This window comes from Stenella coeruleoalba, assembly GCF_951394435.1.
Source record: "Stenella coeruleoalba genome assembly, chromosome: 3".
NCBI classification, from domain to species: domain Eukaryota; kingdom Metazoa; phylum Chordata; class Mammalia; order Artiodactyla; family Delphinidae; genus Stenella; species Stenella coeruleoalba.
In genome coordinates, this window is record NC_137148.1 from 119,369,282 (window position 1) to 119,381,182 (window position 11,901).

An 11,901-nucleotide genomic window follows, 5' to 3' on the forward strand; every position below is an offset into this window, starting at 1 on the left:
GGGGTGTCTTTTCCCAAAATAACAGAGCAGCGGCAGAGCTTTAGGGGCCACTATCAAAAGAGGACGAGTGAAAAAAAAAAAAAAAAAGAGGACGCGTGGAATCACCTCCTCACTGTGACAGAGCCAGTGTCATCGAGGTGTTGTGGGCATGAAATGGGATGGTACCTGCACAGGCTTTGAGCATCTGGGGGCTGGACGGAGGGAGGAGACGAAGGAGTGGAGAACGGGGATCCTGCGAGTGGTCAGAAGCTCAGGGAGGAGGCTAAAGCCGCAGGGTCTGTGCCCAGCCTTGGGTTCGGTGGGATTCACTGTCCACGGCAGGAGAGGCCTGTTTCTGAGACGGTGGGGCATTGGGTGAGCTCCGGGCAGATAAGCTGCGCTGCATTCCTGCTCGTCCTCCCCCAGCTGCCGGGAGCGGGTGGATGACCCCACAGTGGAACCAGCCCTGCCAGGCACCAGCTGGTGCACAGGCATCCTGATGGGAAAGTGGATTCGGAGCACTTGCCCCGTGAGCCTGGGACTTGCTTCATGCATCATTTGTTTGTTTTCCTCCCTAAAAAAAAAAAAAAAAAAAAAAGGAATATTTTTCAAAATGCAATTTGATGGAATTGTTGTTATAATTTGCCATAACTTATTATCTGCCTACAAGAAATATCAGGATTCTGGGGAAAGGCCCAAGTTTCTGTTACAGTTGAGATTTCCTCCAGATGTAGTTCTCCTTTGGGGTTAATCCTTCTGGATCCCTGGGTGAAAGGGTCTGTTTGTTTTGCTCAAAGGAGGAAGCAAAAACCAGCTGTCTGGTTTCAGGAACTGGACATTTTCTGGGCCCCCCTTCTTGACCTCAGGTGGGGTGGGGCAGGGTTCCCTGGCAGGGGTGAGTGCACACTACCCAGTGTTCCTTTCCCATCACGGCTGCGCGGTCCCACCCAGGTCGGGACCGTGTCTCCTACCACCCGCCTGAGACCCAGAAATGCAGGGCAGCCAAGGCTCCCATGTAGCACCGGAGAGCCTGAACTCTAGATTCAGGCCACCGCAGCGCAGGCCCTGGCTTGACCACTTGATTCTGTGTGACCTCAAGCAGTGACTTAACCTCTCTGTGCCTCAGTCCTCTCCTCTGTCATAGAAAGATACCAGACAGTTTTGAGAGAAAATTGAGGTAGTGTGCATCACACGTTTAAAATAGTACTCAACACATATTAAGCTTTCGGTGTGTTGTTATTGTTACGATGATGACCATCATTTCGTTACGTCCATGTCAGAAAAAGACCCTGATGCTCTGATCGTTCACAGTGACAGTTTTTCCTTTTTAGCTGCTACAGCCCAGCTGGGCAGTAGGTACTGCACCTAGACACCCTGGGTCCTGGTTATTTGTAAGGGCCCTGAGGTCCCAGCCAGAGCAGAGATGGGCTCCTGGGGAACAGCCTTGACTGCATCCGTATGCAAAGGGACTGCCCACCTGTGTGGCCAGCCCCTGCATTCAGCATGGCAGAGAGAGTAATCAGGCATATGGGTAGACAGAAGAGGAAAGAGGTCACAGAGCACCTGGGGGATTCCCAGGTCCCACTCGGCAGACCTCGACTTTCTGAGCCAGCAGGGCTGGGGATGAGCCTACAACTGCGTGTGGCCTTCTGGGCCTGCATCCTCACTTAGGGTTCTCAGAGCCTCTAAAGCACTGTCCTTAAACCTTTGTTCCACTGACTTTCTTTTGGGTCCTTTAAAAATCAAAGCGTACAAACAGCCAGCCCAACTGCCTCTCCTGTCAGCAGCTAGAGCTTTTAGGTCCTGGCACACCTGTAGGAGTGGGTCCCCTGAAGGCTGTCCAAGACCATGTCCTTGGAGAGTGTCCCCTGAACAGGCCCATGTGGGAGAGTCACTGCCCAGCCATAACATGACACAGTTCTCACGGCAGACGAATCAGAGTGGGTGCATGCACAGGCTCTGTGTCCTATGCTGTCGACAGGGGAGGGTCTTCTGCCTACCAGTGAGCAATATTTGAGAGATGCCTACATCTACAGGCGAGTCCAGAGCTTAAAGGTCTGTCCTCTAAACCACAGTCCACTACTCCCATGGGCAAGGGACTGCCGTGTTCCTATCAGCTCTTCACTCTGACAACACAAAGGACCCCCGATCCCGGGGGAAGAGTTGGTTTAAGCTCTCAGAAGGTCTGTGTGTGTGTGTGTGTGTGTGTGTGTGTGTGTGTGTGTGGCTTGTTTGGGACTCCTCTTCCTGAGCACAGCCTTCTTCCGTTTTTTAAAGAGCTTTATTGAGGTAACCACATACCATACAAGTTGCCCACTTAAAATGTACAGTTCAGTGGGTTTTAGTACATTTCAAGTTGTGCAACCATCATCACTATCTAATTCCACAGTATCTTCCTCACCCCCAAAGAAACCCTGTTCCCTTTAGCAGTCATGCCCCATTTACCCCAACCCTACTCCATGCCACCTAGGCAACCACTAGTCTGCTTTCTGTCACTGTAAATTTGCCTGCTCTGGATGTTTCATGTGAGTGGAATTATACAGTACATGGTCTTTGTAACTGACTTCTTTTGCTTTGCACTATATCCAGTGTCATCCGTGCTGTAGTAAGCCTCAGAACCTCATTCCTTTTTATTGATGAGTAATATTCCATTGGATGGATATACCACGTTTTGTCTATCCATTCATTGATTGATGGACATATTGATTGTTTCCACTTTTTGGCTGTTATAAGTAATGCTGCTATAGACACATGCATACAAGTTTTTGTGGGGACGTAGGCTTTCCGTTCTCTTGGTGATACACCAAGGCATGGGCTTGCTGGGTCATATGGTAACTCTAGGTTTAACTGTTGGAGAAACTGCCCAACTGATTTCTAGAGGGGTTGCACCATTTGGCATTCCCACCTTCTTCAGTTTTTAAGTCTCCTTTTTTGAAGTGGTTTAAGTAGCTAACCAAAAAAAGAAATTAAAAGACACTTGATTTTTAACTGCCAAGTCCTTTCCTTCCCAGCAGGTTCTGTTACTACTCCCGCCCCTCCACTCAGTAATTGTCATAAATCCTACAAGGACAGATGAGAGCAGGAGAGAGTCAGAGGCCTTACCCCGCCTTCCCATGGTCTCCAGGGGCAGCGTTCATTGACACTAGTTTCTTTTTAACTAGCAATGCCAGTGACCTTTTCCAATTCCCTGAAGAGCAAAAGGCCAAATTAAGCCCCAAAGACAACACCTCACAGTGTTGACTGAGCTGCAGTCGAAGAAGGATCTGACAAAATGTCCATCCAGATTTCAGACTGGTTGGCTGGTAATATTTTATGATGTCCAAGTTTTAGAAAATACTACCTCGACCCTACTTTCCCCATCCCTTCACCTCTTTAGGAGTAATCGGGCATTAAAGGGAGAAAGCACTATTCACGTGTTAGAGAGATCTTTTTCCTTGTTCTCTCTCGGTAATTTGTTGCTGAAGATTCCAGGTAAGGACGATATAAGTTGGATGCTCTGTAGCTGTCAGATTAAATCATCAGACCAATCAGAAGAAAGTTTCCTAATGACAGTTAGAGTGAGTGAGTGAGTGAGTGAGTGAGTGAGTGTGTGTGTGTGTGTGTGTGTGTCTTGTCTTTTTTCAGGATCAAGAAGCAGAAAGGAGGAGGAGGAAGAGGGAGGGGCACCTTGAGGGGAAAGTCTGTTGTTCGTAATGATTAATCTCCAAGCCTCTGGATTCCAGGGGCCCGCTGTGAATCTGGAGAGGCTGCTCCGTCAGCTCTTGGACTTTGTGCAGTGGGCAATGGCTGTGCAATACTCAGAAATAACTCCAGTGTCAGCCCTTGCCAATATACTAGGAAACTGGCCATTTCACCAAGAGCACCTCATACAGTAACTGGAAAGAAAAATAACTCACGTTCTCAGGAACATTAGTCATCTAGAAGCAACATGATTAGTGATACCGGGAATATTCACATGGCGTTCACTAAAATTGGGTTCTTGGGATACTTTTATCAAGAACTGACATGGGCTGGATCCTTCATTGCTGGGGTACCAGGTGCAGTGTGAGTGCACAGCAGGGCTGCCCTGGGTTTCCTTTGCTGATAAAGGATATCTCAGGCAGCGGGGTTCCCAGAGAGTTCCTCGGCGGAGTCTTTCAGCCTCCCCAGCCTCTCCATGTCTCCCCCGGGCATTTCCACCAGCTGCTTCACTGGTCTTGCTGCGTCCACTCTTACCCCATAACCCAGGCTCTACACAGCAGCCAGATTGATCTTTGAGAAATGGAAGTCACATCATGTTATCTTGCCTCCTGTTGTTCTTAGAATTATTGACAAGGACCTGCAGGTCCCGCCCCTGCCGTGTGGCCCCCTCTCACCCTCCCTTGATACAGAGCAGCCTCCCAGGCCTTCTTTATGTTCTCGAATAAGGCTGGCAAACTATGACCGGCCAGTGAAATCCAGCCCGCTGCCTGCTTTTGTAAACAGAGCTTCACTGGAACACAGCCACTCACGCCTTTGTGTTTACATATTATCTATAGCAAGACAGTGGCAGAGTTGAGTAGTTACACATTGACGAGCCGGCTTTTTAAGAAAAACTTACACACCACTGTTCTGAAATCACAACAAGCTTCTCCCCATCTTGGGGCCTTTACACTTGCACTACCCACTGCCTGGCTGGCTTCTGTGGATGACTTGGGTTTTAGCTTTTCGAACTCTTGGCCACCCACCCACTTCCCTATCCCAGTCTCTTTCCTTCCCCTCATCACTACCTACAATTACGTGCTTACTTACTGTAGATGGTCCCTCCCCAAGAGCACAATCTCCTCTGCTTGTTCTATCCTATGTGCAGGGACCTAGCACAGTGTGTGGCTCGTGGTAGGTGCTGAATGAACGTTTGTTAAATGAGCCCATGCGTTCAACTACACGGGGGTCTGCACCTGTTCCAGCCAGTGCTACTTCCCTGTGGGGCAGCCCGCCGTTAGAGATCTCAGTCACACACTTGTTCCTTGTGCACCGTGAGCGAAGGAGCGGGGAGAGCATGAGTTGCCTGTGCAGGGGTGTATGGAGTGTATATGGATTGAGCTGAGAGAGAGTAGTTGGCAGGAAGCACGCCCGTGTCAGCAGCAGCTTATATTTATTATATGCCTGCTGGGCTGGAGAGCTGCCCAGGCAGCTCACTGCAACACCTTGTGTGTTTATATAGCACATGGGACACTGGTGCAATTCAGAAGGTTGGACATTGGTGCGATTCAACCCAACAAGTACTTACGATGAGCATCCTCGATGTCCAGAGCCTTAGGCTAGGCCAAAGTGGTAGTGCTTAAGACCACAGACCCTAGGGTCAGCTGTCCTGAGTTCAGATCCACCTCCATCGTCTACCAGCTGTGTAATTTGGGGCAAGATGCTTCACTTCTCTGAGCCTCAGTTTCTCATCAGTAAGATGAGGATAATAGAACCAACTCCATAGTCCTTCTGAAGATGGAAAGAGGGGATGCAGAGGAAGCACTTAGCAAAGGGCCCACTGCTCAGTATGTGCTCCCCATGAGCATCATCATTCTTACCCTCAAGGATCCCATTCTCTGGTTGGATAGAGGCATAATGTAGTGGAAAAGGGCTTGGTCTCTGGGACCAAGCAAGCTGGATTCAAATTCTGGGTCTACCGTTGGGAGCCTGAATAAATTAATTTACCTCTCTGAGCCTTAATTTTCTCATCTGTAAAATAGGGATGATAATAATACAAGCTAGGATCCTTAGGTCCGAGTGAGTCAATAAATATTTAACTCTCTGAGTCCACAGCTGTTTCCCGGTCATCATTTGTAGCGTGTTCGCTTCTGTCATCATAATTCACCAGAGGGGAGTCAGTGAAGAATGTTGAGTGATAGAATACAAAATTAAATGCACTAAAAAACTAGTTAGGGGGCTTCCCTGGTGGCACAGCGGTTGAGAGTCCGCCTGCCGATGCAGGGTACACGGGTTCCCACATGCCGCGCAACGGCTGGGCCCGTGAGCCATGGCTGCTGAGCCTGCGCGTCCGGAGCCTGTGCTCCACAACAGGAGAGGCCACGACAGTGAGAGGCCCGCGTACCGCAAAAAAAAAAAAAAAAACTAGTTAGGGAAACAAAGCTTAACACATTTGAACAGCATTAAAAGGACCTATGGGTCTTCCCTGGTGGCGCAGTGGTTGAGAATCTGCCTGCTAGTGCAGGGGACACGGGTTCGAGCCCTGGTCTGGGAGGATCCCACATGGCGTGGAGCAACTAGGCCCGTGAGCCACAACTACTGAGCCTGCACCTCTGGAACCTGTGCTCCGCAACAAGAGAGGCCGCCATAGTGAGAGGCCCGCGCACCTCGATGAAGAGTGGCCCCTGCTTGCCGCAACTAGAGAAAGCCCTCGCACAGAAACGAAGACGCAACACAGCAAAAATAAATTAATTAATTAATAAACTCCTACCCCCAACATCTTCTTTAAAAAAAAAAAAAAAAAAGGACCTATGAATAATATGTGGAATGTACTATGAGCGTTCCAGGAGCCAGGGGAAGGGAGGGAGCAGGTAGATGGAGTTCCATGAGGATATTTATGGAGGAGGTAGGACTTCAGCTAAGCCTTCAAGTGTGGGGAAGGGCAACAAAAGACAACAGAAAGCCAGAGGCATCTGGGGCTGCCTCTGTCCTCCATTAGTTAATTCTTATTATCACCCTCATTACAGAGGCATTTTGGCACAGAAGAGTTATAACTTAACTTTATGTGAATGAGTTAAAATGCAGATCCCTGAGCCCCACTCCTAGAGATTCTGCTGTAACTGATGTGTGCTGGGGCCTAGGAATCTGCAGTTTTAATAAGCATCCAGGTGGTTCTGTTGCACCTGGTCTGGTACCATCCCTTACTAAAGCCTGACTTGCTGACTCTGAGTCAGCAATCTGACCCGAAGGCTGCACTGTCCCTTGTCGTCCCCCATGACATAGCTCTTGTTCTCTAGTTTAGAGGGCCTCCTTTGTCCCCTCTGATTCTCCCCTTATTCTGCAAATTCCATTTCTAATGTTTACAGACATTACCACCTCTGCACCTGAGCTGTGTTTGAACAGCTGGCCAGGAAGGGAGAAAGTCTGAGAGAGATGGACTCGGTGCATCCGGTAGAACAGCAACTCAACTAGGAGCTTTGCTGTCAGATGGGGGCGGAGGGTTTGTCTTTTTTTGTTGTTTTTCGTTTTGTGTGTTTGGTTGGTTTCTTCTTTCTAGGTCTTTTGTTTTGGGGAGTGAGTTTGATTTGTTTGGTTTTGGTTCTGAACATCTGAGATTTCCCCAAGTTTAGGTGGTTGTGGAGACCAGATCCTTACTTGGTTTTTACCAGGAGGATCCTGCTGACCACTCTGAATGGCTGATCAAATGACACAGGGTCTCCTACTGACTCATCTGTACTATTTCCTGTGCTTTCTTCATATTGGTTCCTGAACCCTCACAAGAACCCACTGAGGGGGAGAGAGTTTTATTATCACTTGATAGGTTGAAGAAACTGGAGTGATCTTGGCAGTGTGAGCTGGATGGATGGGCAGAAGGCAGGGGTGTTTGGGTGCTAGCATTTTAGCGGTAGGCTGGGAGATCTTGGTCATCGGAGAGACCAGGTTGCTTTTCAGTTGTGTTGTGTTCTTTCTTCCACGGCACTTGTCCCCCAGACTCCTCCTTGTGTGGTGTCATGAATCCGAAGTACCCTCGCTACTTGGGTTTATTCCTGAGGCCTAGAGATATGAAATCAGGGAAACATGTTGGAGGCCACCTCATAGATGATTGACCTTGTCTTTTCCTAAAGAAGCCTTCAAGATCTAGCCAAGGTTGACCATGATCTTCTATGAGCCTCAGTGTGTGTCCTTCTGTTGCTTCTCCATTTACTTCCTTTGGTCTCTGTTCTTTCTTATTTCCCTACAAACTGAAACTAGAGTTTTATAGTAGTGTTGTGGGCGGAAATGCTTTTCTAAAACAAGCTCAGGAAGTCACTTAATTGGCCTAGGAAGGGAATAGAGGAAAATTCATTCTCTCCAAACAATCTCAGAGGATTGGAGTTTTCCTAAAACAGTAAGAACAAATGTCCTGTCTCGCCCAAGAGTGATTTGTATATTCCCAGTTCAAAAAACATGAACAGCCCTCCTCTCCAAGTCCAGGATTCCTTCTCTCTTCCTTCCTGCTGTTGGCTGCTTTGCAGACTCAGCTGGATTGTATATAATTTTTACAGTATCACAGTAGTTTCCATGGAGATGGCTTGTGACATCACAGAACATTGGGTATATATTCTTTGGATGTGGAAAAATCAAAAGGGTAGAAGTTTTTTAAATTGCAATAGAGAGAGGGAGAAGACAGCTTTCAGACTTGTGTATAGGAAGGAGGAAAACTCCAGAGAACAGGAAAGAAAACTAAAGAAGGGTATGGTTGGAACCACCAGAGGGCTATTTGAAGAGTATAAAGTACAAAAAAAAAAAAAAAAAAAAAATTGCAGAGGGAATTTGCAAGGAAATTAGAAGCAGAGGGTATGGATTGGGAGGGAAGTACAATGCATGACTAGGAGCTACATATCTTTAGGGACTAGTTCTTAGCAGTCCTCCATAGGTACTTTATCTGGTACATAGTCAACACTGGGTAAGTAAATGAGTACAGGGATGGATGGATGGATACTTAGGTAAATATATAGGTAGAATATCATAACTGTGACCTCTAACCTAAAATGCAGAAGTCTGTTACTTCTTTATAGTTTAAACCAGGAACTTCAGAAAGTCCATGAAACGCCTAAAATTGTATGCAGAATTTTGAATGCCTGTGTCTCTTCCCCTTTTAATTATGGAGAAAGTTCAGAATGACCTTCACCAGGTCCCCCAGTGGGTTGAGAAACTCTGGTTTAAACAAATCTGAGAATTATGTAACTTAACGAGCGACTGCACCAATCTCTAAACTTCCTTCACACATACACAGTATGCATCCACCTCCTACCCTATCTGTAACGTCATTTCTTGTCACTCTCTCCCCGCTTCCTGTACAGTGCATCCATCTCAGGAGCCTGGCTGGTTGGAGGGGACTCTGAATGGAAAGACGGGCCTCATCCCCGAGAACTACGTGGAGTTCCTCTAACCATGGGCCCTGGCAGAACTGCTGAGCTTTTCATGGTGTCCATGACAACGGCTGATTCCATTGTTGTGGGCCATTGCTCTTCGCGGCTGAGAAGTGCAGGGTGACTGACTCTGCTGCTACCTGTCAACACGAATGTTTCTGTGAACTCTGGTGTCACCCATCCCCATGATAATCTCAGCTGACGTGCGGTGACACTGCAAGAAACAGAAGTAAATCAGCGGAGGAGGCCGTTTGATTTTGATAACAAGAAAGGCTTACAAAGCCATTTCTCTCATTTAGCACCCTACGTGGGGTGCTCATTTTGTTTCAGTAGTCATCCAAACCCCAACCTTCTGATAAAGGAAGTAAGTGAGATGTAAGCAGTCCCCAGGAGGTTGCAGTATAGCTGGCTCTGACAGGGCTGGGCAGTGGCCTGAGATCCAGTCTGGATCCACAGCTATTGTTTACAGTAGACACTCTCTCTACCCCACCTCTAAATACTTGAGACCTGCCGTGCTATAGGCGGCTGGGTCTGTTTGTTTGCATGCAGGATGGAGAAGGGTTATGGCGCTGTTTACATAAGATCCAGTCTCTCACCATCTCTCAAGCAGCCACTGTCCCAGCACCAGCAGAATTCTGTCCAGTCCTCTCATGCAGGGGAGCACACACACCGCCCCCATGGCCCCCTTCCCAAGCTAGGAACATAATATCCCAAGCTAGGAACTTCTCTGCCACCGAAGGCTGCCATTGCCTCGTAACCACGGCAACCCAACCTACTCTAAAACCAAACCAAAAAATAACACACTCTTTGCATGACGTATTTTTTTCTCCCTGCTTTTTGGCCGTTTTTTGAATGGTTTTCCAACAACCTGAAGCCGAAGATCAAGGTCTACTTGGGGGCAGATAGAATAGCAGCTGGGAACTGCTCCCTTTCTGATGAATTTCAGCAGCACCAGGATATATTTGGAACAAACTCTAGTAACCTCTTGAGATTAAATTACATACAGGCTTAATATTTCTGTTCTTCCATGCAACTAGTGTCTGCTTTCTAGAGGGCAACGTGCTGCCTCCCGAAGGGGAATACCCTCCCACTGACTCATTCCCTCCCGTTCACCTGTCCCTTCCCCTGTCCTCGCCTGCCTGTAGCCCTTCACTGACTAGCCCCCTGGCAGTGCCCTGGGCTGCTCAGCACTGGTGCCCTGGCAGCTTTCAGGCATGATTCCTGGACTAACCCCATGGCCTCTAGTTTAAAAGGACATACATGTTCACTGCCACTCAGAAAAAGGGAATTGTTTCTCAGGCTTATTGAGGCATGAGACTAATAGCATAAGCCATTGTGATTCAGGAGGACGCCAGAAGGTTGGGGCATGGAAGGTGGGATGGGTACCTTCTGAGAAAGAGAATTTCCTGGTCCAGAAGGGGCTGGGGCATGTGGAAGACTGCCTTGGGTGGGGAAGTTTGGCCTGGACATTTCAAATTCACTTGGCTTTCCAAAGAAGAGAGTCCCGGTATTTCCACACTTGAATGTCCTTGCAAGAGTGATTCTGGGCAGACAAACTCCGAAGTGAGGGACTGTCAAGCTCTCCAGGACAGGAGCCCCTCGGGATGGTGGCGTTGTTCCAGAGTGTGTCCTGCTTCTGGAATTCCTCTTGAGGGAACTTTAAAGAGGAAAAGAAAAACTTGAATTGTGTTGAATTACTGTATCTTTTACTTTTTTTTTTTTTGAAAAGATAAACGTGTAAATAGAGTGATTTGAAATACTATATGGCAAAGTTTTATATTTGATATTCTATAAGCTAGTTGCTTCACACATTTAAGCTTTGATTGCTGAACAGGTGTGTATACGAGGGAGAGAGGGGACACAAGGTCGAAGAGAGTCAAGATCATCCCTTCTCTGGCCTTGAGGAAGGAGAAGATATTTCCACACACTCTGCTGGCTCTTGTTGGTGGGCGTGACACGTTAATGGTGTTCAGTCTTCTTTATCCAGATGTGGTTTTTTGAGCATTTCTTGGGCTTTGGATTTGGAGATGGAAGGAGCATCTTCAGGCAATGAACTTTTCCGAGAACTCCTACCCAGTAGTAAGATGAAGCTCAGGATTTAAACAGGTGAGGCCAGGGGTTAGATTTTTTTGTTTTGTTTCATTTTTCTTCTCAGGTGTATTTCTTGATACCCCAAGGTACCAGGACAGAAGACGGGATAATTGCATGCTCCTTGTGTCTCACTCTTCCGCACATCTTCTAAGGCTTTATAAAGGAGTCCAAGCTAGTTTGCAAATGTGTGTGTCTAAGTTCCAAGAAAACCTGGCTTCTTAGGATCTTTCGTTCTTGACATGCTGCTTCTTCCCCTTTCCCTAAACATGTTTATTCATCTCAGATTCCCGATAGCTCCAAAATAAGACAAAGAAAAACCTCCAAAGAGGGGTGGAGATTGTGCTGTTATAGCTTTCTAGATGACTTTAAGGTTAATAGGAGTTTGTCATTGTGATTCATTCCATCAGCTCAAGGATGACACAGCTATTACCCAGGAGCTCACCCAGCAGTGAGCGAGACACCACCACCGAATCAGGGAACAAGAATTAAGACTGGAGAAGACCGAGATGGGACTCAGGAAAGCTATCATTGAAAACCCAAGAAGAAAGGGCACATATGAGCAGGCTATATGAGCAGGCTATACCTCCTCCCTGCGGACTTTGAACAGCTTGGGGACCTGTTCAAAGGGGCTAGAGGGACAAGCACACTCTCTACCACTGTGCTTTCCAAATAGAAAGAGTGCAGCATAATGCTTTTAACACATTGGACATTTGAAATCACCACCTGCCCCATTGGAACCTTGACTAGAGCTAACGTGGGG

At 47.5% G+C, this 11,901-nt stretch overlaps 1 protein-coding gene across 2 annotated transcripts in view; it reads left to right on the plus strand.

Annotated features, from left to right (window-relative positions):
- The window catches only part of ARHGAP26 (Rho GTPase activating protein 26), a 479,421-nt gene extending 469,599 nt beyond the window's left edge, over positions 1-9,822 (plus strand). For both annotated transcript variants that reach the window (XM_079916182.1, XM_079916183.1), the window contains exon 23: positions 8,982-9,822. In XM_079916182.1, the coding sequence (XP_079772308.1) occupies positions 8,982-9,070 (89 nt within the window). In that variant the 3' untranslated portion in view covers positions 9,071-9,822. The remainder of the gene's footprint in view (positions 1-8,981) is intronic.
- Positions 9,823-11,901: the final 2,079 nt, after the last annotated feature.